At 50.4% G+C, this 25,410-nt stretch overlaps 10 protein-coding genes across 10 annotated transcripts; 5 read left to right on the plus strand and 5 right to left on the minus strand.

Moving 5' to 3' along the window:
• Window positions 1-1,147: 1,147 nt before the first annotated feature.
• Pdw03_6435 (uncharacterized protein) lies at window positions 1,148-1,759 on the plus strand (the record flags this gene model as incomplete). The annotated part of the gene is made up of 5 exons (XM_066101351.1): window positions 1,148-1,219; window positions 1,340-1,369; window positions 1,452-1,483; window positions 1,555-1,640; window positions 1,707-1,759. The coding sequence occupies 5 exons, from the start codon at window positions 1,148-1,150 to the stop codon at window positions 1,757-1,759; spliced, it is 273 nt and encodes a 90-aa protein (XP_065956434.1).
• A 374-nt stretch (window positions 1,760-2,133) lies between these two features.
• On the plus strand, window positions 2,134-3,560 carry Pdw03_6436 (Phospholipase C PLC-B; the record flags this gene model as incomplete). Its single annotated transcript, XM_014680002.1, has 3 exons — window positions 2,134-2,694; window positions 2,745-2,771; window positions 2,853-3,560. The coding sequence occupies 3 exons, from the start codon at window positions 2,134-2,136 to the stop codon at window positions 3,558-3,560; spliced, it is 1,296 nt and encodes a 431-aa protein (XP_014535488.1).
• Window positions 3,561-4,099: 539 nt separating this feature from the next.
• Window positions 4,100-5,843, minus strand: Pdw03_6437 (Major facilitator superfamily domain, general substrate transporter; the record flags this gene model as incomplete). Its single annotated transcript, XM_014680001.2, has 4 exons — window positions 4,100-4,409; window positions 4,468-5,096; window positions 5,184-5,498; window positions 5,613-5,843. 4 exons carry the CDS (start codon window positions 5,841-5,843, stop codon window positions 4,100-4,102), a joined length of 1,485 nt encoding a protein of 494 aa, XP_014535487.2.
• Window positions 5,844-6,518: 675 nt separating this feature from the next.
• Pdw03_6438 (Chromosomal organization and DNA repair protein Mms21, putative) lies at window positions 6,519-8,514 on the minus strand (the record flags this gene model as incomplete). The annotated part of the gene is made up of 2 exons (XM_014680000.1): window positions 6,519-7,716; window positions 7,790-8,514. 2 exons carry the CDS (start codon window positions 8,512-8,514, stop codon window positions 6,519-6,521), a joined length of 1,923 nt encoding a protein of 640 aa, XP_014535486.1.
• Window positions 8,515-9,743: 1,229 nt separating this feature from the next.
• Window positions 9,744-13,450, minus strand: Pdw03_6439 (mRNA capping enzyme-domain-containing protein; the record flags this gene model as incomplete). The annotated part of the gene is made up of 6 exons (XM_014679999.2): window positions 9,744-9,778; window positions 9,834-10,000; window positions 10,054-11,582; window positions 12,039-12,730; window positions 12,786-12,869; window positions 12,937-13,450. 6 exons carry the CDS (start codon window positions 13,448-13,450, stop codon window positions 9,744-9,746), a joined length of 3,021 nt encoding a protein of 1,006 aa, XP_014535485.2.
• Window positions 13,451-13,777: 327 nt separating this feature from the next.
• Pdw03_6440 (Cytochrome c oxidase assembly protein cox15) lies at window positions 13,778-15,325 on the plus strand (the record flags this gene model as incomplete). Its single annotated transcript, XM_014679998.1, has 2 exons — window positions 13,778-14,154; window positions 14,212-15,325. 2 exons carry the CDS (start codon window positions 13,778-13,780, stop codon window positions 15,323-15,325), a joined length of 1,491 nt encoding a protein of 496 aa, XP_014535484.1.
• Window positions 15,326-15,756: 431 nt separating this feature from the next.
• On the minus strand, window positions 15,757-17,085 carry Pdw03_6441 (Nucleic acid-binding, OB-fold; the record flags this gene model as incomplete). Its single annotated transcript, XM_014679997.2, has 4 exons — window positions 15,757-16,598; window positions 16,665-16,707; window positions 16,774-16,806; window positions 16,858-17,085. The coding sequence occupies 4 exons, from the start codon at window positions 17,083-17,085 to the stop codon at window positions 15,757-15,759; spliced, it is 1,146 nt and encodes a 381-aa protein (XP_014535483.2).
• Window positions 17,086-17,733: 648 nt separating this feature from the next.
• Pdw03_6442 (uncharacterized protein) lies at window positions 17,734-18,045 on the plus strand (the record flags this gene model as incomplete). The annotated part of the gene is made up of 1 exon (XM_066101352.1): window positions 17,734-18,045. The coding sequence occupies one exon, from the start codon at window positions 17,734-17,736 to the stop codon at window positions 18,043-18,045; it is 312 nt and encodes a 103-aa protein (XP_065956435.1).
• Window positions 18,046-18,340: 295 nt separating this feature from the next.
• Window positions 18,341-20,481, minus strand: Pdw03_6443 (Lysyl-tRNA synthetase; the record flags this gene model as incomplete). The annotated part of the gene is made up of 5 exons (XM_066101353.1): window positions 18,341-18,351; window positions 18,411-18,736; window positions 18,884-19,408; window positions 19,461-20,194; window positions 20,260-20,481. 5 exons carry the CDS (start codon window positions 20,479-20,481, stop codon window positions 18,341-18,343), a joined length of 1,818 nt encoding a protein of 605 aa, XP_065956436.1.
• A 1,929-nt stretch (window positions 20,482-22,410) lies between these two features.
• On the plus strand, window positions 22,411-23,834 carry Pdw03_6444 (Dynamin; the record flags this gene model as incomplete). Its single annotated transcript, XM_014679995.2, has 2 exons — window positions 22,411-22,462; window positions 22,525-23,834. The coding sequence occupies 2 exons, from the start codon at window positions 22,411-22,413 to the stop codon at window positions 23,832-23,834; spliced, it is 1,362 nt and encodes a 453-aa protein (XP_014535481.2).
• Between the last annotated feature and the right edge of the window lie 1,576 nt (window positions 23,835-25,410).

Consider the following 25,410-nt stretch of genomic DNA (forward strand, 5'->3'; position numbering starts at 1 on the left):
GAAAGCCTGAATTTTTGAGATTCATTCTTTTACCTTGCTCTCCGACTACACGACATCGCATCGATCCGTTGCTCAGTTACACGATTTAATATTCTCAGCACGCCACCAAGTCTGCCACTAGACGCTATCTGCTATTTTTCACATCCCTGGGAAGCGCAGCATCCGGAGGAAGACAGCCAATCCAACCCTGAGACAACTTATGCTCCGTCTGGTCTGTGTGGATCGTGCAAACTCACCGTCCCTACAACCACAAGTTACACATGATGGCCTTTGTTCCCGGACATTCGGAGAACTTGATACCGGCGAAGGGTCATTCCTACTGGCAATTTCGATTTCATTCCCGTGGAAGAGAAGATGAAAAATCTGTCAGAGAGAATACGCGGGGGATCAGTCTCCGCGGAAAGCCAACATGACAACACATCGTCTTTGTCAAGTTCTTGCTCACTCTCTTGTTCTACTTGTGCTTTGCCTTTGCTGTGTTTTTGACAAGCGAATACCCCCTTGTCTTGCTGTTCTTGGCCTCTGCCATACTCTACGTCATGGTCTTACCTACACTGTCTGCTTGGGTTAGATATGCTAGTTATGTAGGATCCGCAGGGGAAAGATAGCTGACTTGCCTCCTTCTTCTTTTTCCTATCACTAGTCCAACAGTTTCGTCTCTCTTTGATTTATGTAGGCTCATATTCTTCAAGATGGATAAGTGTCTTTCTTCACCCGCATGTTAATTGATGGGAAATCGGCAGCCGAAATTGGCTCCTTTGGACGCCGGTTCAAGCCGCCTATGCACTAGAATAAGACCAGTTGGTCGCATTTACGGCCTTGTGACGTTGTTTTGGCTCGTCTTTCTAGATGTGATTGTCACCAAGAGCATGTTTCCCTTAGGAATAGAAGGCAGAAGAAAGACCTTGTTTGAGAAATGGGCGTTGGATCACCGTGGATCCTAGTCATCTTGGCATCACGTGCGAATGCTTCGATCTCTTGATTCCTGAGCTACGCTTCGGTACTCAGTGATCCCACTCCCATCACTATCATCAGCTCCAACCGGCGTCAACAATCTTTGTTAAAAGCCACGAGGGGTCGAGCGGTTTAGGGAAGTGAGGATCTGAAAGAGAGGTCTGAACAAGAAATGGTCTCATTGACCGCAAACATGGAGGAAGCACCCAAGGAGACATACGAGTGCCGACGGCCTACGTGCTATTTTCCAAGAGCGTTTTGGTGGGTTGGCTAACACTGCATTGCGTAGTCAGAACAGCACGGACACCATAGCGACTTTGCAGATTGATAGCTGCGATGTTTTCTTGTCGTACTCCAGCAGCCAGCTCGCAGATTCTCTCTGTAGCTAAAACGCAGCGGGGTTTATTATGCAGTCGTAAGTTGCCAACATCCATCGGGAGATCACACGATGGCGACAAAGGCATGTTAGACCCCATTTTTACCACAAGTGCGAACAGATCCAAGTCATTTTTTATCCAATCATGAACTTGTCAGTAAGCACGGGATGCTATCCGATGGGATGGCCGAAGAGAAAGCTTAGCCATTTCTCGAGTCGGTTAGTGAAATGACAACACACGCAGGATCTCTAACATCTGTCCCTGAGTGGAGACTATGTCCCGTATGCATCCAGACCGGGTTGGTTGCAGGTTGGTTGCAGGTTGGTTGCAGGTTGGTTGCAGGTTGGTTGCAGGTTGGTTGCAGGTTGGTTGCAGGTTGGTTGCATTGCTTGATTGAGGTCGTCCTATTTCTCCCCGAGTGCCAGTAGCGTTGAACCCCCGCGCAATTCCCAAGTCCTTTTCAACTTCCAGTCCAGTATCTCGTGCCCGCTTGTGCAAATGTTATTGGAGACAATAGCTATGCTGTGATGTTTCAGATCTTTCGCAAAGGACTATAATCTTCCCGGATTGTTGTTTTCGTGATGTTACTGCTTCCAATCAAGGCCTCACTGATGACTATGCCGCAGAGAGTCATCTCGCTTAACGCGGTTTCTCAAAAAGGATGGTTCGATTGAGATGCCACGAGTCCCACGGGGGAACGGATCCTGCAACCGCAGTACTGATCGTTTTTCAAGGGCCAGCTATAAAGCACCGGTATCTTCTGGTCAACAAGCAGCCCCCGAACTAAGCAATTCGACACAAGATGCACCCCAGCGCCCTTCTCGGCCTTTTGGCCCTTGCCAGTGCTGCCTTGGCTATCCCTGCAAATTCAAAACAGGCTCATTCCGCCTCCTCCATCAAGAACTTGAAGTCCAGAATTAAGAATGTTGTCGTCTTGTGCATGGAAAACCGATCGATTGACAACATCCTCGGAGGGCAGACCATCAAAGGTCTGGAAAACCCTATCAACAATGGGCCTTATTGCAACCCATACAATGTAACCGATCCTTCGCAGGGGTTTCATTGTACCGCTCCGAGGGACTATAACTCTGTCACCAGTGATCCCAGCCATGCTGTCACTGGCAACACCATGGAGTTCTACGGTGAATGGACACCTGATAACACACTGATTGCAGAGGGCAAGCTAGTCCCGAATAACAATGGATTTATCCACGAACAGATTCACAATTACGGTTCCTCTGTCAATCAGTCTGTGCTGGCCACCGAGGTCATGAACTACTACACCGAAGACCAGGTCCCCGTTTTGACAGCTCTGGTCAACCACTTCGTGACCTTCAACCACTGGCACTCCGATCTTGCCGGGGTAAGCACAGCGACAAGTCCAGCACGGGGATCTAACTAAACGCTCGACAGCCCACCGATCCTAACCGCGTCGCACTGGTATCCGGCACCTCCGCCGGCCACGGAGCCAACGACCAATCCTTCGGTGACGACGTCGGGGGCTCCTAATCATTCACCCAGCGGTCCATCTTCCAGCAGCTCGGCGAAACAAACCACACGTGGCTCAATTACTGGGACCCCGCGGGCGGGACCGGTCCCGAGTCCCACTGGTTCGAGTGGACCAAAACCTCCGGCAACACCGAGAAGGTCGTACCGATCACGAACTTCTACGCCGACGCCGCGAAAGGCACTCTACCCGAGTTCTCCTACCTCAACCCCTCGTGCTGTGGCGTCGGCACGAATTCCATGCACGACAGCGGCTTGATCTCCGACGGCGAGGCCTTCATCAAGAGGGTGTACGAGGCTCTCCGTGCTAGTCCCCAGTGGGGGGAATCTCTCTTCATTCTCACCTTCGATGAGACGGGTGGTTTCCACGACCACGTCCCGCCCCCGCTGGCAACTCGTCCCGATAACCTGACGTACACGGAAAAGACCGCCAACGGGGAAGAGTATACCTATGAATTCAACCGTCTGGGTGGCCGGATTCCCACCCTTTTGATCTCGCCCTGGGTTAGCAAGGGATTCATCGAGCAGAAGGGGACGGATGCCGAGGGTCGGACTGTTTCTTACTCGGCGTCTTCGATTCTCCGGACCCTAGGCTACCTGTGGGATTTCGAGCCGTTCAACCCCCGCGTTGGGGATTCGGCTTCCTTTGAGCATCTGATTCGGTCTAAGCCTCGCACGAATGCTCCGTCGACCCTGCCGGATCCTGCGTCGTTCACTTTGTGAATGCTTCGAGGATCAACCTCATGCTGAATTCAGGACTCGCGCTTCTAATAACCGTCTTGAGTCATGGTTTCTTCGAGCACTAAAGCAAGACGAGCTCTCGTGTTGACTGTCGCACAAATTTGAAAGATCGAGGATACCCGTGGGTCCTACCCCCTAGGTACGAATGGGATAAAGGCATATCTAGGTAGAGTCTTTCCGTTTTTGATGAATGTCTTACATTCCAAATGGCAAAGCAGAAAGCAGGCCCTGTAGAATAGGAGCACAAACTGAGAAAAGACAGACATGCCATCATGACTATTCACCATTAAACCCGATTTCGTAAAATAGACACCCAAAGTGCACTAGCCTGGGAGCTAGATAGGTGGGGGAGGACTACAAGGGGCCAGGTTTTAAATCAAAATCATTAACCATAAGATCGCAAGTCGACAATCTCAAGGCGCATTTACGGATCCACAAAGAAACAAGACGCCCCTGGCGAAAACGAAAAAGACGAAGATCCCCATTCCTTCCAATTCCCGTTGAGTTCATATTAGTTCTGATTAGATGTTGTCATCACCAACACGCTTGGGCTCAATAGCGCCAGGTGGCAGCACATCCTCAAGCGTCTCGCCCGTGCCCTGAAGTTCCTCCTCCACAGGAACAGAGTCCTTAATCTTGAAAAAGACGACCGGAACAGCGATCAGGATCGAGCCGCACAGCAACCCGAAGTTCGAGGCGTACTCGTTCATGAAGGGTATCTTCTTTTCATCCAACGACCACATAACGGCTGCGCCGGCGGATTGCAACCCCTTGTAGAAGCCCGCCAAGTTGGCGAGCTTGCGACCGGAGTTACCGAGGGCGCCCATGATCCTGAGAAGAAAACAATGTCAGTGAAGGATGGCAGTGGACGAAAGCGAAGAGATCTTACCAGTAGACAGTACCCTGCCAGGCAGCATCGTACATGCCGTAGAAGAAGTAGAGGAACATAGGACCAACGTAGCCCTTGGTAGTCCAATCCCAGCCCATGAAACCCGTGGTCTTGGGATCCACATCTGCACGGGTGTACCTTGCCTGCCAAGCGTAGCCACCGCCCCAAATCACGACCGTGAGGATGAAAAGGCTAACCAAGGCTGCCTTGGCACGCACGGAACGACGAACGCGCTCCGTATCAAGCAGCGGACCCATGATGATAGCGGCCACGATCTGCGCAAACCAGTACAGGAAGCCGTTCAGCGCCTTAGTGCGCGTGTTGAAGTAAGCACCGTTAATGGCGTTCTGCTGATATGTGTAGAACCAGTTGGAGGACCAGAACATGGGGAAGAGGAGGACGATCCACGGTTCCGAGCGAACTGTATCCCACAACCCGATGATCTCGGACTTCCACGAGGGGTGCTTCATCAGGATGACGCGTGAGCCATCGCGACGGACGACTTTGTCTGCATCGCAGAGACACAGGGCCAGACAGGCGCCTGCGAACATGAGTACGATAAAGGCGATGTAGGTCCCGTCGCCGACGGTCTTATTCTCTGTGACATGGATGTTTTGGCCCAGGGGGATCTTTGGAATTGATTGGTTAGTGGCTGCTGTATGATGTAGCCAATGGGAACTGCAGGGCTAGATAAGGGGAGGATGAGCTTGTCTTACCAAACTACCAATACAGGCGCCGACGTTGAAGATACCCCAGAACCAGGCGAAGTAGCGACCCTTCTGCTGCTCGATCGGGTAGGACATCATGATGGTACCCTGAGCGGCCCAGAGCAGACCGGCGCAGACACCGAGGAAGGCACCGGCGAAGATGTTGAACCCGGGGACATATGCATGTTCGGAGACGAGAAGACTAATGGAGTAAATGCAGTACCCGATTCCACCAAAGGAGAGGGAAATCCGAACGCCCACACGGTTGACGACAGTTCCGGCGAAGAAACCCACCACCGCGAAGGTACTGTTCAGAGCGATGTTCTGTTGTTGTTAGAGAGTGGATCCATCAAGATAACCAAATCGGGGGGTTCGGAGTAGATGTGAAAAGTGGGGACACGAAAAGAAAATCCCAAAAAAAGTCCCGTCAAATCGTACCATTTTGTCCGCCAAGCTGGGGTCGGATTTTCCACCACCGCCCATTCCGCTCAGGGCGTTAAACATGCCTGGACAGAGGAAGCAGACAAAGGCGACCATGCCCAGCTGGATGCGTGGTGAGGCATACCAGCTCGTTGAGAAGTTGCCGATCTTTCTGGACTTGTACCTCCATCCTGCGGGTCGGGGTATGTCAGGTTCGAAAGAACAATCGGGAGTCTTCCGTTCATCCATTCTAAATGAAGGGGTAGTCATAGATGAATAGACGAATAGACGATCAAAGATGTAGAGAAGAATAAAGAGATATCGGGAGGAGGAGGAGAAGGAGGAAGAGGAAGAAGAAGATCAAGGAGACATGAGATCTTTAAAGCAAACAAATTGACATAACCAATGTACTACCACTTCCTGGAGATATAGACCGAGTTGTGATTACAAGATTAAACGGAGTAATCAGTGTTGCAGGGTTGCATTCAGTCACGAGTAGTTTAAAGTGGACTTGGACAAGACAGTAATTGGTGGCAGATACAGTCAGGGGTCGTTAATTGCGGGGTCTAGATGATTGGGGGCCGGGAACGCTTTGATGGTAGTGTTACACCCTGATGGTACTGTATCTTCTGAGGAGAGAATCTTGAAGATGTACTCCATCATGATTAGACTGGGCTAGTAGAGGGGATCTGGGTAAGTCAGACAGAGGAGACAGAAGAGAAGAAGAAGAAGAAGAAAAAAAAAAAAAAAAAGGCGATAGAGGTGAGACCAAACAGTCAGAAAGCCCCACGAGACTGCGGGGAGATGTCTTTTTCGGAAATAAAAACATGTGACATCTGCAGATCGTAGATCTATCACAAATGTTGGAGGGAGAGATGCTTTTGCAATTCAATGGACTTTCAACTTCACACTCGAAAGGTATGCTCAATCGCTCTCGCTTTCTTCCTCGGACTCATTCTCGACTTTGGGTTCAAGATCACTACTGTCAGTGTCTTCACTGTCCTCACTGTTATCTTCCCCCTTCTCACTCTGCAAATCCGCGGGTGGTATATCCTGAGACTCCACACCTGGATCCTGCGCGTCACTCTCCGCATCTTCACGGGGTCTTTCTTCGTTCGGCCTTTCATTGGGCACTTCCTCGTACATTTCTTCATCTTGACTGACTTCGTTCCCGGATTCGTCGGTTTCCACCTCTTCATGCAGCTCGTCAGTCTCAACTCGAGTCTCCACTTCTTCGTTGTCCGGTTCCTCAATCTCCACTTCATTCTCCACTTCATTCTCCGCTGGTTCGTTGTGCGGTTCTTCAATTTCCACCTGTTCGTTCTGTTCTTGTTCAATCTCCACTTCGTCAGTCTCCACTGCTGCACTCCCCCCCTCTGCACTCTCCCCTTCCGCATTCTCCACAATCTCCACATCCTCAACCTCAGCATCTTCACTCTCCGCATCGTCGCTCGACTCCTCAGATTGAACGGCCCGAGCAGCCTGACTAAGCGGCTCCAGTTTGATATGCTGTGAGGGAGGGGGGCCATCAACATCCATAGCATCATCATCACTTTCCACGTCACTATCCAAGGCAATGCCGGTACTGCGATCCTTCTGCTTTCTCCCATCCCCTTCCAAGTGATCATCTTCTTCCTCGCGCTCCTGGAGCTCTTGGGCACGGCGCACACGTCGGAGGAGAACTGGATCTGGCCGCAGATCGTCCGCGGTCAACGGAATAGAACAAACAGGACACTTGACCACATGCACGCGGCGCTGGCCCCGACGAGAGGCCGGGGGCGCAATAGTCGTCGGGCTGCGATTGATCATATCCATAATAGCCTCCCGCTCGAAACTGTGCGGACATTTGGTGCTCGTCACGGGATCCTGGTACGGTGTGAGCGTCAACGGGCATTTGAGGGAGATGCGCTCGCGCTCAATGGCAATGTCGTCGTCGGAACCGGTGGGCGAGGCGCGACGGTTCTGGTTGCGTGTACGTGCAGCGGCCCCTGATCGCGTATTCGTAGCGTCCATGTGGTCGAACCATGTAGATGAATGAGGCAGTGGCGGGACGTCGTCGCCGGGGAATTTGGAGTCGTGTACCATGCGGTAGAAGCCGATGTAGGAGTTATTGCTGGCATACCTTCATTGTCTTCATTAATTTCTGTGCCTTCGAGTGTCACGGTCGCAAGTATGACCAGCAGTAGTTCTCATACCTCTCTGTCAAAGAAAGCTCATTCCATTTCTGAACACCCTTCGTCAACTTATCCACCAGTTTGCGACTAGGCGGGTTCTGTGCATTGCGCTCCCGCATCTCCTTCTCCTGCTCGTCTTCGTAGTCACCATCAGTCGGATCCTCAGTCCCATCGGCATCATCGCCACCCCGGGCTCTCTGTCTTGCCCGCCGTTGACGGGTCTGTCTCACTCCCAAAGCAGCAGCGACCGTCTCGCCCTCCTCCCTTTCGATTTCACCCATCGCATCCGTCAACCCCTGGAGCTTGATTTCTGAATCGACAATCAGTCGAGTCTTCTCCTCCAACTTCGCAGTAATAGCATTGACTCGGGTCTCTTCCTCGGCAAGCCGCTGGTACTCCTCATTGGCCTCGTCGTCGTCGACATTCTTGTCGCCCTGACGCCGGCGCGCTTCCTTCATTTTCTCATACCGGGTCCTGGCATCGCTTAGGCGCTCGTTAACTTCACCACCCGAGTGTGTAAGTTTCTCGGCGGCATGTTGGAGGTGGGTGCGGAGGGTGCGGAGGTGCTGTGATGCGAGGAGGGCCGCGATTTGACGCTGGCTTTCAGCTGTGAGAGGAGCTTCGGGGATTTCATATTCTGGCAGGGGTGGTGCTTCTGATTGTGAAGTGTGGGCGTTTCGTCTGCGTGATTGTGTTGATTGTGGCTGAGATAACGCTGAAGGCCGTCGGCTGGGCGTTGCCGACATGATGGTGAGGAGTGAAATATGGTAGTGGGAAGGTTAAGAAGACCCGGATTTTTGGGGGCTTTATGCTTTGCTTCGAACGCAGGGTTCTCAAGCCGTTGACAAAGAAAGTCCAAGCATCAAAACGCATCTCGAAATCCCGGCGCGAGACGCGATGACACTAGTCCTGTTTAGGGTTACATGACTAGCGATAAGCCTTATCAGTGGGCCTCGTAACTAGAAGCATGACGAGCATTGCTCTGCGAGGCACTCTGAAATTGTTCTCTTCTGCATCGTCTACATCCGTATTCCTCTGTTTTTAGAAATTATATGACCAACCAGTTACCCAATAGATGAAGATGTGGCTACATCATCCCTATCATCACCATTCCATGCTTTTATGTTCTAGATCTAGATGACACAGTTTCCTTTTTCCTCGAACACAAGGGATCTACAAAGTAAAGGTGCAAAAGAATCAGAAAATAAAATGAACGTCAATTTCATTTATCATGGACTACAAGACCCTCGCCATGTGCCTCGATCTTGCCCGATGAACGACGTTGTGAACTCTACCTGGAACGACCAAGTCAGAATGGCACGCCTCAATCATACTCAACGACCAACGAGCGATAAGGGTTTCTTGCTTTGTTGGGCTGCCTAATTTCGTATTTGTACTGAAACTCATCCAAATCGGACGATAGCCGCAAAAACCATCACGCCCGATCCAACTGCCACGTCAAAGATGCGGTGGCTTGGCGTCCGTATACATGTAGATGTACCTTCAAGCGTAAGAGGTGGCGATTTCTTAGAAAATTGGGGAGGCTGTGGAGGATCTTACTGGGCCCGTGCCTAATCCGATGGGGACTGGGGGGGGGGTTCGCAAGCTTACTTTCTTGCGGCTAAGATGGCGCGTATTGAGGCGTAGGGATTAGTTAGGTTTATGATGTTTTTGAAGGTCACGAACGTGGTAGAGATTCAGCAGCAGGATTCATAGAGAGGAGTGAGAGGGATTTGGGCATAGTAGGCTCGTTTGTTGAGAAAGCGAACTGGGGGTTTGATTGAAGGGAATGGTTATCTCTGTAGACGGGAATTGATTTGCGGATTGCAATGGTGACTCATGTCATTCAGGTATTGTTAGAAAGTCTGGTTGTTTTAATCAAGTTGATTTTTTTGTGGAAATTGAAGATATAAGCGCTGAGCCATGAAGAGGTTACACACGTGACGAATGGAATACTCAGAGCACCCGGGATGGCCTATACCTTGTAGAAGCAGTATGCATGGTAGAAGCCTAGTCATCTGTGAGAAGTCGAGAAAAACAATACATATATAGGGGGACTACTCACTGGCGGCCTCCTTCTCTTCCTCTGTCATATTCAAAGCACCAGTCGCGCGGTCTCTTACGCCCATCCGCTCACTGAGCGGACCCAGCTCGGGGTGATTCTTCTCATCCTCCCAAATATCCAAAAACGGTTTGCGGTATTGTAGTTCTAGATTGTAGTCCTCGGTTAAGCTGGGCAAAAGGTTAGTTTTGCCTGCCAGAACGTGATAATGGCCGATACTCACGCTCGGAAAGCCTCCCATGGAACAACGTATTCGGGAACCTCTTCCACTGCCTCCTTCAGAAAGTAACTGTACTTCCACCCGAAAGGCGGACGGAAGATTCCATCCTCAGGGGTTGCGCCCGGGAACTGAACGCGGTAGATATCGTTGCCCCACTGGGCCCGTTCATCCTCCTCGACTTCACCATCCTCGGGGCCTTCTGGCTCAGCAGGTTTGGCAGCCTCGCGCTCCTTACGCTCCTTGTGGAAAGTAGATACACGGCTGGTAACGACGTCTGAATTGGGGCAAACGCCAAGGAAACGACCGCCTTTCTTCAGACAGCCAGCGACATTGCTGAGCATTTGGCGCGTCTTCTCCTCGGACTCAAAGGCGTAATGAATGGCAAACATGGACGTGACGACGTCAAAGCCACCACCGCCATAGCGGGAGGCCATGATAGACCCACCCGGGCCGGCATTAGCATCAATGCCAACTCTCTGGACGATGTCAACATCGCCCAGCCACTCACCAAAGCAGTCTTTCGGATAGAACTCGGCATGGAAAATCGGCTGGGGAGGTCGGCGGCCTCGCTGACCGCGGCCTGTGCGCATTTGATCATACCGGCCCCGCGCCTGCTCGATGGAGATGTTGGCAGGGTCAAGACCGACATAGAGGTCGACCGGCTGTGGCGCCAGCTGCCACTTGCCCAGGTCGCCGCCTTTACCACAACCAAGATCCAGTACGAGAAGCTTTTGATCAGCGGGGGGCGGCGGTCCTTGGCTATCGTCCGCCCAGTTCTTGCTATCCTCGAATCGTGCGACAAATGTCTCATCAGGAGAGAACTTCTGAATCAAGGTACTCTTCACCCAGTTGTTGAAGCTTCGTAGCCCCTTGATCTTGCTCTCTGTCTTCCGCCACTCACGGCCTCTCTCGGGAACTGCATTGTAGTGTTGTCGAACCACGTCCGCGACACCGCGCTGCTGGGAGTTGCGTATAGCCTCATCCTGCTCCGCACGTTCACGTTCCTCCTGCTTGCGTCGGAGTGTTTCACGGTCTAAGATTCCCTGCCGCGCCCCGCCACCAGGTCTCTTGCGTTGACGTGGTGCGTCGGGGGAGGGAGAGCGGCGCGGCTGTAGTGGCGATCGAGAGCGTCGGTCTTCGCGTGGTGGCGCGCCGCCTGGGCTGCGGGAGCGGTTGCGTCGTGAGAATACTGACGGCGGAGTCCGGCCTCGTTTTCGGAGGGCTTGATGTCTCTCCTGAAGTCTCTTACGCTTGGACGCCGCGCTTGATAACTGGTTCGATCCGTCTGCCGCACCGTCTCCTTCGATGCTCCTGTGTCTGCCGGGATCCGTTGAATGGTATGTGGTATTCGTGCGGGAAGGAGAACGGGGGGTAGTCCGCCCAGGTGCTCTGTCATGAGCTCCATCTCCATTGGAATAATCCATGGCGACGTAGGTAGGAATTGTCGACCGTTCAAAGAAGCGATTCGGGAGAACAGCGGTCGAGAGAATCTGTCGAGCAAAGAACGAAAGGGGTATGCGGAGATCACCACACTGGAAGAAATAGAGAATTTCAGTTCAATTTCACAGAAACCACAGAAAAATCCCCTCTAGGGTTGTGGAAATCGGGGTTATATCAGAGCAATGGGTAGCTGGGGGTCCGAAGAAAGTCCAATGAGCTCCGGATCTCGGCCAATCAGAGTGTCCCAACCCAACCCTAGTTCCCATTGATCTGTCTACAACTTTTCATGGATTCTTAAGATTACAGCGTGTAGAAATGCAGATGAGATACACCTGATTATGATCGTTGCGAAGTGTCGTGTCTCACAATGACCACAAATCGAAGCTATCTGAAAAACACCAGCCGCTAAAAAATGCACTTTGAGGCTCTTCATAGAACCCGCGCTCCCAGTTAATGTAATATTGAATAGAAATGAGGATCAGAATGCAAGATCATTGGGGCAAGACAGCTTTCCGTTTAGGCGACTTGGCCGTCAAAACCTGCCTTACTCGTCGAATTTTTGCCCACCACTCGCGGTCTGCTTTCTTTTTCGCATCCGCATTTTCTTCGCCTGCAGGCTCTATCGATGTGCCTGACTCCGTCCGCAATGTATCGGTGGAGGCCATAGTGCGAACTCTGCGGCGGTGTTTGACCTTTACGGCCTCCGCAACGATCTGCCACCCAGCACGTAGCTCCGTCAACTTCTCGTTGGGCCGCCCAGTTCCGCTCTGGGCCACTTTATCGATCCAGGGACAATACTCCATATGCTCATCAGCCACATCCAGGGAAGTGTAGACGGTAGCATCTCCATCATCTTTGGGTTTGTACATCCATAACCCCAGCCGACGGAAACACGCACCACACCCGACTAACCCCGCGGCTCCATCAGAGGCAGTATCCCAGCCTAACAATGATAGTGCCAGGGCAGCTCGATTGACAACCTTCGAAGTTTCTATTGAATCTTGATTGTTGATGTTTGTAGGTTGAGTCTCTCCGCTGGTGGATATAGCAGCTTTCTCGGCCTCTTTGAACCATTCTTCAGGAAGTCCTTTGATAAGCACATCAATGTCAAGTCCTTCTGGAGTCTGAATAATATCCTCAGCTGGTAGTTTATCGCCTATTTTCGAGATGTTTGTGTATCGCTCGTGAAGTCCCGATAGTGCAGCATCACAATTGGTCAAAGGGAGATGTTGGATAGTAGCTAATTCGATGTAAGTAATAAGATCAAATTTTCGCAGTGTCTTATTCAGACTCACCATCGCAGCTCTTGTTTCGCCAGGGACAGTTTTCGCCATGAGCACTGCTTAGCATTTTCGCATACTCATCCACCAGCCTCGCGCCTGCAGGTGTGTAAGTTGACGTTTATTTCCCCATTCAGCTGGGCCAGCAATCTGTTCAATCACTCACGGACTTCCTTCCGCTCCTCCACCTTCTCAATGTTGAAGCCATCAAGCTCATCGATTTCATCAGGGAGCTTTACAACAACTGCGCCACCGCATACACTCACGCAGGTGACGCGCATGACATCCGTACATATCCACCCACGTTTCGCCCATTGTACTTCATTTATCGGAGACGGCTTTGACGTCCATCGGTCGACACGGCGGAAGGTTTCTAACCGCTCGAGAAAACGTTCGCGGTCCCAAGGGACAAAGGTTGGGCGGTTGTTTGAATTTGCGGAGGCTACTCGGTGCGCTGGTCGGGATATCTGGTGGATTGATTTGCGTACCGCCGTGAGATCTGAACGGTCGGTACTGGCCAAGCGTACTTTCTTGATCGATAAGTTGGCGGAGATACGGTCTTGCACCGTCGTGGGCGTCGCAGGGGCTGGTTTGGGCGCGCTATCGGGCGTAAGAGGCTTGGATATTGATTCAAGGACACGGTGAAATTTGCGCTTCTTTGATTCTAGAGCGTAGGACATATTGGCGCCGAGTTGGGAAGCAAGTCAAGTGATGCGGATCAATCTAACGCGGAGGATTTGGAGCGGCGGCGATCACAACGCCCGAGGTGTGTCCGCCTGAGGCATCAACATCTATATTGGGCCCGTACATAGATAGCCACGGTCAGTTCTAAATCGAACAGTGTAGATGTGAATTACTAATCTAATTACACTGTCAGCGGTTGTGTACTGTTGACGGTGCCATTCCACGCCGACAAATGCTCCACTGCTGATTGGCCAACGCATTCCGTGACATCGTGCAATTCCCGAACATGACTAACTTTCTTCCTTCACTCATCTGCCTCAACCATGGCTTCTCTGGGGAGCTCTCTGTCGCTATGGCGGGGTGTTGCCCCTCGTTTGGCCAAGGATTTTTTCACATCCCAATGCCTCCCAAGTCAGGGCTACGCAGCCAAATCAATCCGCCAGTTCGGTGCCATTCAGTTCCGTCAACCCAGCAAGATTCAATCGAACCTTCTGAACAATAAGAGATTCTTCACCTCAAGTCTCAAGCGTCCAAATGCCGCGCCAGCCGTTGTAGAGGCGATCGAAGAGGGTGCCACGAAAGCCAAGTCGAGCTTCCCGAAAATTAGTGACAAGGCCGTTGCCTACTGGCTTCTAGGCAGCGCGGCTAGTGTTTTTGGAATTGTAGTATTCGGTGGTCTGACACGGTTGACAGAATCAGGGTTCGTGTATTCACAAAAAGCGAATTTCGAATGCTGACGGCACGAATTTTGGCACAGATTGAGTATCACCGAATGGCGACCTGTTACCGGCTCCCTCCCCCCAATGAACGCGGAACACTGGGAGGATGAATTTTCAAAGTACCGCGCCTCTCCCGAATTTCAATTGCTTAACCCGAATATGACTCTTTCCGAATTCAAGTCGATCTACTATATGGAATGGATTCATCGGCTCTGGGGCCGGTTTGTCGGAATCTCGTTTGTGCTGCCTGCAGTCTACTTCGTCGCCCGGAAGAAGGTTTCCAAGCCCATGGCGTTGCGTGTCTTTGGCATTGCCGGTCTTATAGGTTTCCAGGGTTTCCTTGGCTGGTGGATGGTTAAATCTGGCTTGAAGGATGACCTCTTTGCTCCGGGCAGTCACCCGCGAGTGAGCCAATACCGTCTGACAGCTCACCTGGGTGCTGCTTTCGTGTGCTACGTCTCGATGTTGTGGAACGGTCTTGCTATTTTGCGATCTCACCGGTTGATGGCCGATCCAGCCGCTGGAATCAACCAGCTGAATGCGCTGCGAGACCCGAAGCTGGCCTTGTTCCGCCGCTCAGTTGCTGGTATTGCTCTCTTGGTCTTCACAACTGTCATTTCCGGTGGTCTCGTCGCCGGTCTTGATGCTGGACTTATCTACAACGAATTCCCATGGATGGGTAAGGGACTAGCGCCTCCCAAGGAGGAGCTGTTCGATGCCCGCTACTCCCGCCACGAAGACCGCTCCGATCTCTGGTGGCGCAACATGCTTGAGAATCCTTCTCTTGTTCAGCTTGACCACCGCGTCCTCGCCATGACCACCTTCACTGCTATCTGTGCCTTGATGGCTTACTCCCGTGCCTCGCCCACCATGAAGCGCTTCCTGCCGGCGCCTGCTAGAAAGGGTGTCCACGGTGTGTTCGGATTCGCCTGTTGCCAAGTCGGACTCGGCATTACTACTCTTCTCTATCTCGTTCCTACTCCACTTGCCTCCGCCCACCAGGCTGGCAGCTTGTTCCTTCTGACCTGGGTCATGATCTTAGGCAGCAGAATCTGGCATCCCTCGCGGACAGCCAAGCTGTTGCAGATGGCTGTGAAGGCTCGCTCCCAGCAGCTTTCTAGCACTGCTGCCTCCGCTGTGAAGAGAGTATAAAACCACTCTGGCTCTTGACTGTATGAATATGTCGGCCAGGGTTGATTGTGTCAATCAATCGCCTTGGCACTTGATACCATCTCCATTCATCTGTTGATTCTAGCGATGCTCGAGTCTTACTGTATAACTAGCACAACTACGCACTTATTGTAAAAACAAAATTTGAACTAAATCGAAAGTTATTGGTTGATCCACTAAAAGTCCAAAGTTGGTTTTTAACAGCACGCTAAACGGTTTCTTTTTTTTCTTTTTTTTTCTTTTTTCCTTGCCCTCCCTTGTTCTTCGTTCTCGCTTCTTCGTTCTCGCTCTCCATACTTCTTTGTCCTCATCTTCCCTGTCTCCGCACATTTCTTTCGCCTTTTTTTTTGCATTCATTTTCAGTTCTCGGTGAAATTTTCTTGCTCTTGTCTGCCCAGTAAATCCAGACCAACTTACTCCGCCAATTTCGTAGACGGTCTTGCAGCACGCGCAGGGTTGCGCCGTGTAATGATGTATCCAACAGGCAGACCATCTTCACCAATCGGGATATCAGACTCATTCTGAGGCCACTCCGCATCTCCGACAACCGACAAAGTCACATCAGAACCAGTAGACAAAGCATTTACCTGCTGCTGCAAGACTCGGCCACGTGCAGGAACCACTTTCTGTCCACCTGCAGTGCCTTTCATATCGCGGGTGAGGGTAGTAGTTCCGACTCCGTTGCCAACAGATCCAAGATCCAGCAGGGTTTGCGCAGCCCTAACTTCAGCAATCGACTCAGAGGAGCGGTGGTCTTGATTTCCATCGACACCTGGCAACAACATAGGCATATCGCCACCACCCTCGGGGACATGAGTAGCCCCAAAGGAAGCGTGAGTTCGGTCTCCATTTCGGTCTGTCAGACACTTGCGGCAGATTTGCCAGCCGCAGTTCTGGCAGCGAGACATACCGTTCTTGTTGCGCTTGTTGCATACATCGCACTTTGCGGTGTGGGCTGCCACCTCTGAGAAGCGGACGCCGACTCGCCTTCTCTGGGCTCGGTGGGCTGCGACTGCATCGTGGTTGACCCTTTGGCGGTGGACCTGATCTCTTGCCGGGGCTCGATTTATCAGGGTTTCTCGAGGCGCGTTAGAGGGATTTCTCTCCGGGGTTGATGACACCGGGGTGTCTGGAGATAGCGGCTCGCGGACTGTCGACTGCGTGGAGCTAAGAGTCGACAGCGTGGGGGTTGGGGATACCTTGAATGGCAATGTTTCCTTCAACCGTTGAGGGAGTTGAGGGGTGCAGTTTCTCTCTGAAGGATGGGCTTATAAGCTATGCCTTTACCCTGAGAGGTGGGCTTTTGATCTTTCTTTCATACCTCTGTCCACATTCCTATTGCGTTGAACCACCCCGGCAAAGACCTGTTTTCTGGAAAGTCAGCTGTGAATGGCATTCACTGTCTCGTGTATCTATTGCTCTGCACGCACATCATGGGAGGTAAATCCGGGCCCTCGAAACGCCTGACTAGACTTTAGCACAATATCTCAAGTGAGAGACGGATGGACACAAACATTCTGACTGGGGTCAGGTGGGATATGCCATCCATTAGCTGGATAGGGTGGGTACGGGTTGGGAATGGGATTTATCTTCTGCGGCGAAGACGAGGAACTGTAACCTGTTCCATCGCACACATTTTCAGAAGGATGTGAGCTCGGTTGGTTGCGCCTGTTGGCTTCGACAGACTCATCGAGCTCTCGAAAAGATGGGAGACTTAGGTCTGGGATGCGAGGGAGAGGCATGGTAGGATGACCCATGATTTCAAAAGAGCTGTACTCGATGGTACTTGATGTTTGAAGATCAAAAATACTTTGAGCTAACGGAAAACAGAGAAGGGGGGGGGGGAGGGTACAAAAATGAAAATCAAAATGGATGTGTAGATAAAAGGCTTGGGGTTGATGAAGGGTCTCAGATGTAAGTGGTACTGGGCATTGTTATATACACAGTCTCTTGGGATCGGATGATGCCTGCTGGTGTGAGGAGAGGGCCACTTAAGGGCAAGCAAACAGATCAGAACCCTCGAAAACTAAGCCCCTGGTTAATCTGGTGAGGACAACCTACTCGTGGGTCCATTGGCCTGCTTTCTGGCGAAGAGATACCTGAGATCAGCAAGATCTCAGTATCAACGAATCTTGCATTGGATATACTGTCAAACTCATAGTCTGGACTTTTCTCACCCTCAACATACATCTTGATCTAGGTCTCTTCTAACAGGACTGGATTTCGGAAGCTCTTTCCATTCGAACGGTCTCTTTGCGCCTCCCCGACCTCTCCATCGAAGCCGTCGATGGACTCCAAGTGCCACTCTACGACGAGCCAACCGGCTCAGCAACTCATCTACCAACGGTGTCATCTACGCAGTTTTTACAATAGCAAACGGTCTCAAAACCATGCCCCTCTCTTTCTCGACGGTCAACTTGGATGTGCAGAGCTTTCACTTACCACGTGCTATGATCCCACAGTACCTCTCTTTCGACGAAAGTCATCCCTCATCAGTACTACTTCACGCACGCCTCTCCAAAATGACTACTTCGGCCTCTAGCATCGCAGAGCTCAAGCTCTCGGGCCTCCTCCCAATCCTTACCAGCGAATCCAACTTCGTGTCGTGGCTAACCGTAATCATATGCGCTCTCGACACTCGGGAGCCTCACTTTTTCGAGATTCTCATCGGCAAAGCGCTCCAAGAATCCATCGTTCACTAAGTGAACTGGTAACTCTTGCCACCTTCTTCCGTACCTTCTCGCTACTACAATTCAGTGTCTCAAACCCGACGTGAAGAGCGCTTTGAATTCTCTCGTCATGTATCAAGGCCTATACAGAGCCTTCGCGATCCCTGCATAAAACAACGTTTGGAAATTGGCTACATCGCCTTGATTTCTTGAGAACCTATTTGATTTGCTGCTTTTATCAAGAAACAGAGAATTGCGTGCAACCCCCAAGACGCATCACACATCAAGAGTATCAATCTTCTCTGCTCGGGCAATCATGTCATTTTATTCATTTGTGGGCTGTATGTTCATCGTCAGCGATATCGGCTCGTGGAGATTTGCTGATACTAATAACATACGAATTCCTTCCTCTGGGCTAGGCTCGATGCCAGCGACTTCGGCGGCAGTCTTGGGGTCGGCAGCAGTCTTGTCGTCCTTCATCATGGGGAAGGTCATGACCTCCTTGATGCTGTAGTTGTCGGTAAGGAACATAACCAAGCGGTCAATGCCCATACCCCAGCCACCAGTCGGGGGCAGACCGTACTCGAGAGATTGACAGAAAGTCTCATCAACCATCTGGGCTTCGTCATCACCCTGACTCTTCTGGTTGGCCTGCTCCTCAAAGCGCATACGCTGGTCAAAGGGATCGTTCAACTCGGTGTAAGCATTTGTGATCTCCTTGGTGCTGTAGGTGAAATTAAATTAATAAAGAATTCCAGGAATCTGATTGGTCAATTCGGGGGGGGGAAGCAAATTTAGGCCAGTTTTTGAAATTGGGCAAATTTGGAAAGAGAGATGGTTGTGGGCAACCATAAGTTGAATGAGCACTTACCAAACAAAGGCCTCGAAACGCTCGCAAAGACCAACGTGCTCGCGGTGTTTCTTAGCCAATGGCGACATCATTTGGGGATGACCAGTGATAAAAGTGGGGTTGATGCAAGTGTTCTCGATGAACTCGCCAACCAGCTTGTCAAGCATGCGAGCATTGGTCTGAGGAGCAGAGCACTCCACCTTCATCTTCTTCAAAATGCGCTTGAGGAATTCGTTGGTCTCCTGAGTGTGGAGCTGGTCACCGGCAGGGAACTTCTCGCCACAGGCCTCCTCCAGAGCAGGCATCATCTCCACTCGCCGCCATGGCGCCTTCCAGTTCACGTTGTAGGTTTCGCCAGACTGAGTATGGAAGACTGTCTCATAGCCACCAGTGACATGCTTAACCAGACCGGAAACGAGGTCCTCGGTCAGGTCCATCAGGTCGTACACATCCGCATAAGCCTGGTAAAACTCGCAGGAGGTGAACTCGGGGTTGTGAGTAAGGTCAATTCCCTCATTACGGAAAGATTTACCTATCTCGTATACGCTATCGTGAATTAGTGGGTATGCAAAGGGCAAAATTCGAGAACTTGACGTACCGTTCCATTCCACCTACAATAAGCATCTTAAGGTAGAGCTCAGGAGCGACACGCATGAAAAGGTCCATGTTGTGTTCATTGTGATGGGTTACAAAGGGCTTAGCAGTAGCACCACCGGCAATAGCGTTCATCATGGGAGTTTCAACCTCGGTGAAGTCACGGCTATCGAAGTACTGGCGGATGTAGGAGACAATCTTGGCCCGAGTCCGGAAAATTTCACGTGATCGGTCATTCATGATGAGATCTAAGTAGCGCTGGCGGAAACGCAGCTCTTTATCCTGGAAGCCATAGTGTTCGGAAGGAATGGCATGCAAACAGGGCGACAGGAGAATGACCTCAGTAGCGAAGATAGAAAGTTCACCGTCGTCACGGTTCTTAGGGCTGGTTCGACCGGGAAAACCGACGATACCCACGATATCACCTCTGCGAAGTAGCTCGTGCTGTTCTTCAAAGGGTTTTCCTGTCGAAAATTGAGCTTGGCACATCACTTGGACCTTAACACCCTCTGCGCGGATATCGTAGAAATTCAGCTTGTTGCCGGAGGTACGCTTAGTGTAGATACGGCCAGCAATGCGAACGGTGACATCGGGCTTCTGTTCGCCTTTCTGGAGACTCTCATAGTCCTTGAGGAATTTACGGAGGTCGGTATCGACATGGAACTTGTGCGGGTATGGCTCCGGCTGCTTGGTCTGACGCAGCGTGTTGATTTTCTTGCTGCGGATCTCGAAGTATTGCTGGAACGACACATTAATTACCTTCGCAGAAAAAGGGGAATTGGCTCAGGAGCAATAGAACTAACGTTAGGAGTCAAATTGGCCTCGTCGTCCTCGGCGGATGATTTCTTTTCAGCCTTGGGCTTGGGGGGAGCAGCGGCCTCCTTCTCCTTCTTCTTGGCGTCCTTCTCACGCTGCTTCTGACGTCTCTTCAATTCGGACTTGGAGACTTTCTCACCAGTGACATCATCGAGAAGGAGGTTAGCAATGGAGGCCGTGGCCTCTTGAACAGGGTTGGAATCCGCCATAACGTTTGGTTACAGAGAACAAAAAGTGGGATGGTGGGATAGTGGGATATGGACTGGAATTTTTGGGCGGGATCGGCGTAGAATCTGATTGGACCTCCAGTTCGCGGGGGTCTTCCACTTTCATGACTCACTCTGAATTTAACCCAAGAACTCGTTCATGAAGGCATTGAGATAACTGCCTGTTAAAACCAAATTTTAATACCGTTTTTAGATTCAAAAACTATTCTACTGCCTGGAATATGCTTCGTCTCTCATTCTCGAGTACAGGGCCTGGATGCATAAGTAGGATTTAGGGCTTAGGGCACGGGATTATACATCGATGTCTTTCCCCAATAGTTGCAAATGCTCCTCCAGTCACAGTATAGGTGAGCCCGGAAGTAGGTAGATATCATCGCCCACAGACATTTCAACACCAACACTATAGGAACATCCTCGCTACAAATCAAAGTAGTCGCTGTAGCATTTCTGCTAGGTACGCTGCCGCTATCCATGATCGAACCACCAACAGCAACACAGGCCTGCTTTATCGTGGTTTTCCTTGTGGTGGCTGATTGCAGTAAACTGGAAATTTGTTTTGATATTTGATTTCTTAGGCCATCAGTTAAACAAGTTGGATTAGTGTGGCTTGCTCAATGGCCAAGCGTACACTGCACCGTGGCGCAAAGTGGCAGAGTACCTTGATACAATCAGTCGAAACCACTAGTTAGTTTAGAGTTGCCTTGTTGAATCGCTGGGCACACATCCCTAGCACTATCGGATCAGCACATGAGACTCACTGTTTGTTGGAAATACGTAGGACGAAAGGTCCAAGGAGTGAGAGACAGTGAATGACTGATACCCAGGTGTTATATCTCTTGAGACAAAGTTTCACGAAGTTGAAAAAGAGGATAAAGGCTGTACCGAAAGGAAAAAGTGAAAGATAAAGAGACACAGCATGAAATGCATAGTGTTGAAGACCTGAGATGACTACTGTGGCCAGAGTTGATAGAGCTAGTCGTTACTTCTACCTGGGAGTATACCGATCCTTAAGTAGCAACCCGAGTGCTTAGGACGTTGCCGATATAACAGACTCGCTGGCCCGTGGGGTGTTTTACAGAACAGGTTTGTGAGAATTATCATATAAGGGCTAGCTCAGCAACCAGGCAATCCACTCATTTTACTGACCTCCATTAAAGATGACCGCAGCTCATAGATCCTGCAATTGTAGCAAGATAACTTGAAGAACCTTGAGCGATTTTCGATCTGAACAAAGTTGGAGAGAACAAACAACTTACGAGCCAGTGCTACTTCGCGACAAACTCGGTCACCAGACTTGTATAAATTCAAATTGTAGAAATCCGGAGCGGGGAGATGAGTGATGTGCGCCTGCAGAAGCAAGGCCACTCTTGTCAGTAGCACCTGATAGCCACCACGTGGTGTCGACTATCTTCCGTCTCTTCTTTTACGGATAGGCGAGAACTTCTTACGTCCTTTCTTTATGGTGTCGTTTATCATTTTCGAGCCGTCTCAATCAATTTGCTTACTTTTTCTTCTTTGATCCTTCTCTAGCTGCCATTCTCAAGGGCCAATCTTTGTTCTTCGCCATCTTCCTTCATTCACCCATCCCCTCAAACTCGATCCCATGCGTCTCCTTCATTAACCAACCCCAGTCTATTTCTGTATGCTACGTTTGCCTCTGAGCTGTCTATTTCGCCCCCGATACCCCTCATTACTTGCAGTTGCTTTCACTCTTTCGGCTAACTTGGTATTGAGAATCACGCGTGTCTCGAATTTGAATCCGCCCTCATATCCTCTGTCTTCTTTGTCTATTCTGTTTGGTGTGTCTCATTTTGTCTTTTCCGATAGTCAGAAACCCTGGGCACCACCTTCTGTCTCCTATCATTCCGCTCTTCTGGCTAACCACCGATCTTCCAGACGTGATCCTCCACTATGTCAGGCCTGTATGACCGAGTTCCGAAGTCAGAATCCAGTCCAGCAGTTTGTGAGTTCAGTCTCCCCCAATTAAGAAGGTTTTCTCGCTGACTAGCATCTTCATTCTTCTAGCTGGCTTAGCTGCTTCAATGCCGACATCTCAAGGGCTACCTGCCGCCCACCCAATTCCCAGTTCTTCTCTTGACAATCTGACGATGGACATGAAGAACCTAGTCAAAAAGATTCAAGATCTCAGTCATCTGGGAATTGAGGACAGCAAGATCATGCTTCCCAAGATATGTGTTGTCGGTGATCAGAGCACCGGTAAAAGCTCCCTCATAGAGGGGATTTCCGAGATCAACCTTTCCGAAAGCGCTAACAACTGGAAATGCGTGATCCACCTATCACGCCGCTACATCTTCGATCCATCGAAGCGGATGAAAATGCCGAAGAAGTCAGAGCCACTAGGGCCATGGATTGCCCTTGGTGGTCAAGTTGATGATCATTTTATCACCTTGTATGATAAACAGGAAGTCGAAAGGGCTATCAGGTGCGCCCAGCTAGCAATTTTGAACCCTAGCACAGATTCGCATGATTTTGTTCCCGAATCCACCGACATAGCACAGGCACCTCAGGTTAAGTTTTCTCCGAATGCCGTCCGCTTGGACATCTTCGGCTCGGGTCTTCCCAATCTCTCGTTTTATGATCTGCCTGGAGTGATTAGCCAGATCGAACAGGATAATGAACGATACCTCGTAAACCTAGTCGAGAACCTGGTGAAAAATTATGTTTTTCAAGAGCATTGTGTTGTCCTCCTCACACTGCCAATGACAGGCGATGCGACAAACTCCAGTGCTGCTCGTCTCGTCCGGGATATCAAGGGCGCAAAAGAACGTACCCTTGGAGTCCTGACTAAGCCAGATCTGCGGCCCTCTGTTGAAGCATTTGATCAGTGGCATGAGATTTTGGATGGCAGCAAGTTCAAGCTCGGTCACGGTTATTATGTCATTAGGAACAACAATGACCCCCTTGTCAGTCATGCCCAGGCTAGGATGGAAGAAGAGATGTTCTTCGGTTCCTCTCTGTGGACAGGAGATCTCGCCGTATTCAAGGAACGTTTTGGTACTCGACAGCTTCAAACAGCGCTGTCTGACCTTTTGATGCGTCAGATCTTAAGATCTTTGCCATCGATCATAGCCCAGATTGATGAAAAGTCGAAATATATTGACGATGAACTCCAAACTTTGCCCAATCCTCCTACTGAGGATGTTCAGCGGATTCCTTGTGGCAAGACCTCGGACCCTGAACGGAAGATTCATGAACTGTTTGATGGGACCCCCAGTATTGAGCACGGTTCCTCTCAAAGAAGGCCACTACAAGAGCAGTGGAACAAAATTGGTATGGATCTCCAGACCGCACTCGCAAAGACGCGGCCTATCTAAGACGTTGCTGCGCAAAAGGACAACGAAGACTTGGCTGAAGTTGTTGATTCCGATTGCGCGATGAAGATCGTGGGCGTTAACATGTCCACACCAAAGAAGCGAAAGTCGCCTACAAGCATTGCTTCTCCATCTGAACCCGCAACTCCGAGAAGGACCGTGTATAATACCTCCCACTTCGAAGGGTCGAAGTCGACCAGAATCAGTCTGCAACAGCTTACATAGCTCAAAATTCGCTCCAATACAGTTGGTGTACCAAACCAGCTCGATCCCCGGGCAATTGAAAATCTGAACAAAAGAAGCGTGGAACATTGGGGAAAGCTGATGGAGATTTTCCTGAAGGCTACATAGCCTTGTACTCGGCATGTTGATTGAAGCTCTTGAAGAAGAGTTTGCGCAGTACCATCAGACTGGGCTATATCAGGAACTCAGCAGAATTTTGAAAGAATTCTTGAGCAAGCTCCGCCATGCTCATTTGCAAATTGCTCAGGATTATTGCAAATCCGAGCGAGAAATGCCATTCACAAGGGCCCAAGGTCAACATCAGGTCTTGATGCAACAGGCTTCAAACTCTTTAAGAGCTCGTCGACACATTGCTCGCGCCGCGTGCTGGTTGAAAAATTCGTGGCCACGACATGAGTGACGAAAGAATTTCCGACGAGATCAAGAAGATTCAACCAAAGCAATTAGGTCCTGATAGAAATGCTCAAGAAATTGAGATGATGGCGGTAAGCCTTCTCGGGGGAGGAGGGGGGGGGGGATTTTGTGACATTTGCTAATTACAGTCATAGAGCTCGTTGGCCTATTACGAAATTGCATCTTCTCGCTTCCTAGATGTCTTGTGCCAGTCCACTCACATGAAGTTGTTCCGGACTTGCCGTGCAAGTCTCGTTAATACTCTTCGTGACGACCTGGAGATCTTCGGTGACAACGGTTAGGATACACACTCCATGTGTCCACTATGAGGTTGGAAATTGTTGCTAATAGTTCGCTTAGGCCGTGCCCGTTGTCTTGATCTCATGGCAGAGGATCCTGAGCGTCAGCATCGTCGTACTCAGTTATTGAAAGAGCGGGAGAAGTTCAGCAAAGCCCAAGAATGGCTGGACTCTGTCCGAGATTCGGATGTTGAAATGGAAGATTCCGACCAAAATGCTCTCGCAGAGATCAAAGAGGATTGGTAATTTCAGAGTTTGTCGTACTCTGTGGTCTTCGGGGCTTTTACCACTTGCACTGATGTTGATTGAGCCGAGTGCGTGCTTGAAATGGCTGTAGTTGGGGAGAGACTTTGAATTTGAATGCTGTGTTGAATGCGGTGGTGTGATCGAGAGAAATGGTTCAACCGAATCAATGTAAAACAATTGAGAATCAGAGAAAAATAACCAAACATGAAATTTGTCCTGATTTAAAAAAAGACCAACGACAATTCCGTCCTGTTACGAGCTGGTCTATCTTTACAACGTGCTTTACTCCCTTCGTCGAACTTGGTAATCACGAACCAACCAGACAGGAAGTATCTTTCGTGCGAGTGTTAATTCCTCCTTCTAGCAATGGGAACAATGGACAGGCAGATGCGAGCCCT

The sequence above is a fragment of the Penicillium digitatum genome, chromosome 2, assembly GCF_016767815.1.
Source record: "Penicillium digitatum chromosome 2, complete sequence".
Lineage (NCBI taxonomy): Eukaryota > Fungi > Ascomycota > Eurotiomycetes > Eurotiales > Aspergillaceae > Penicillium > Penicillium digitatum.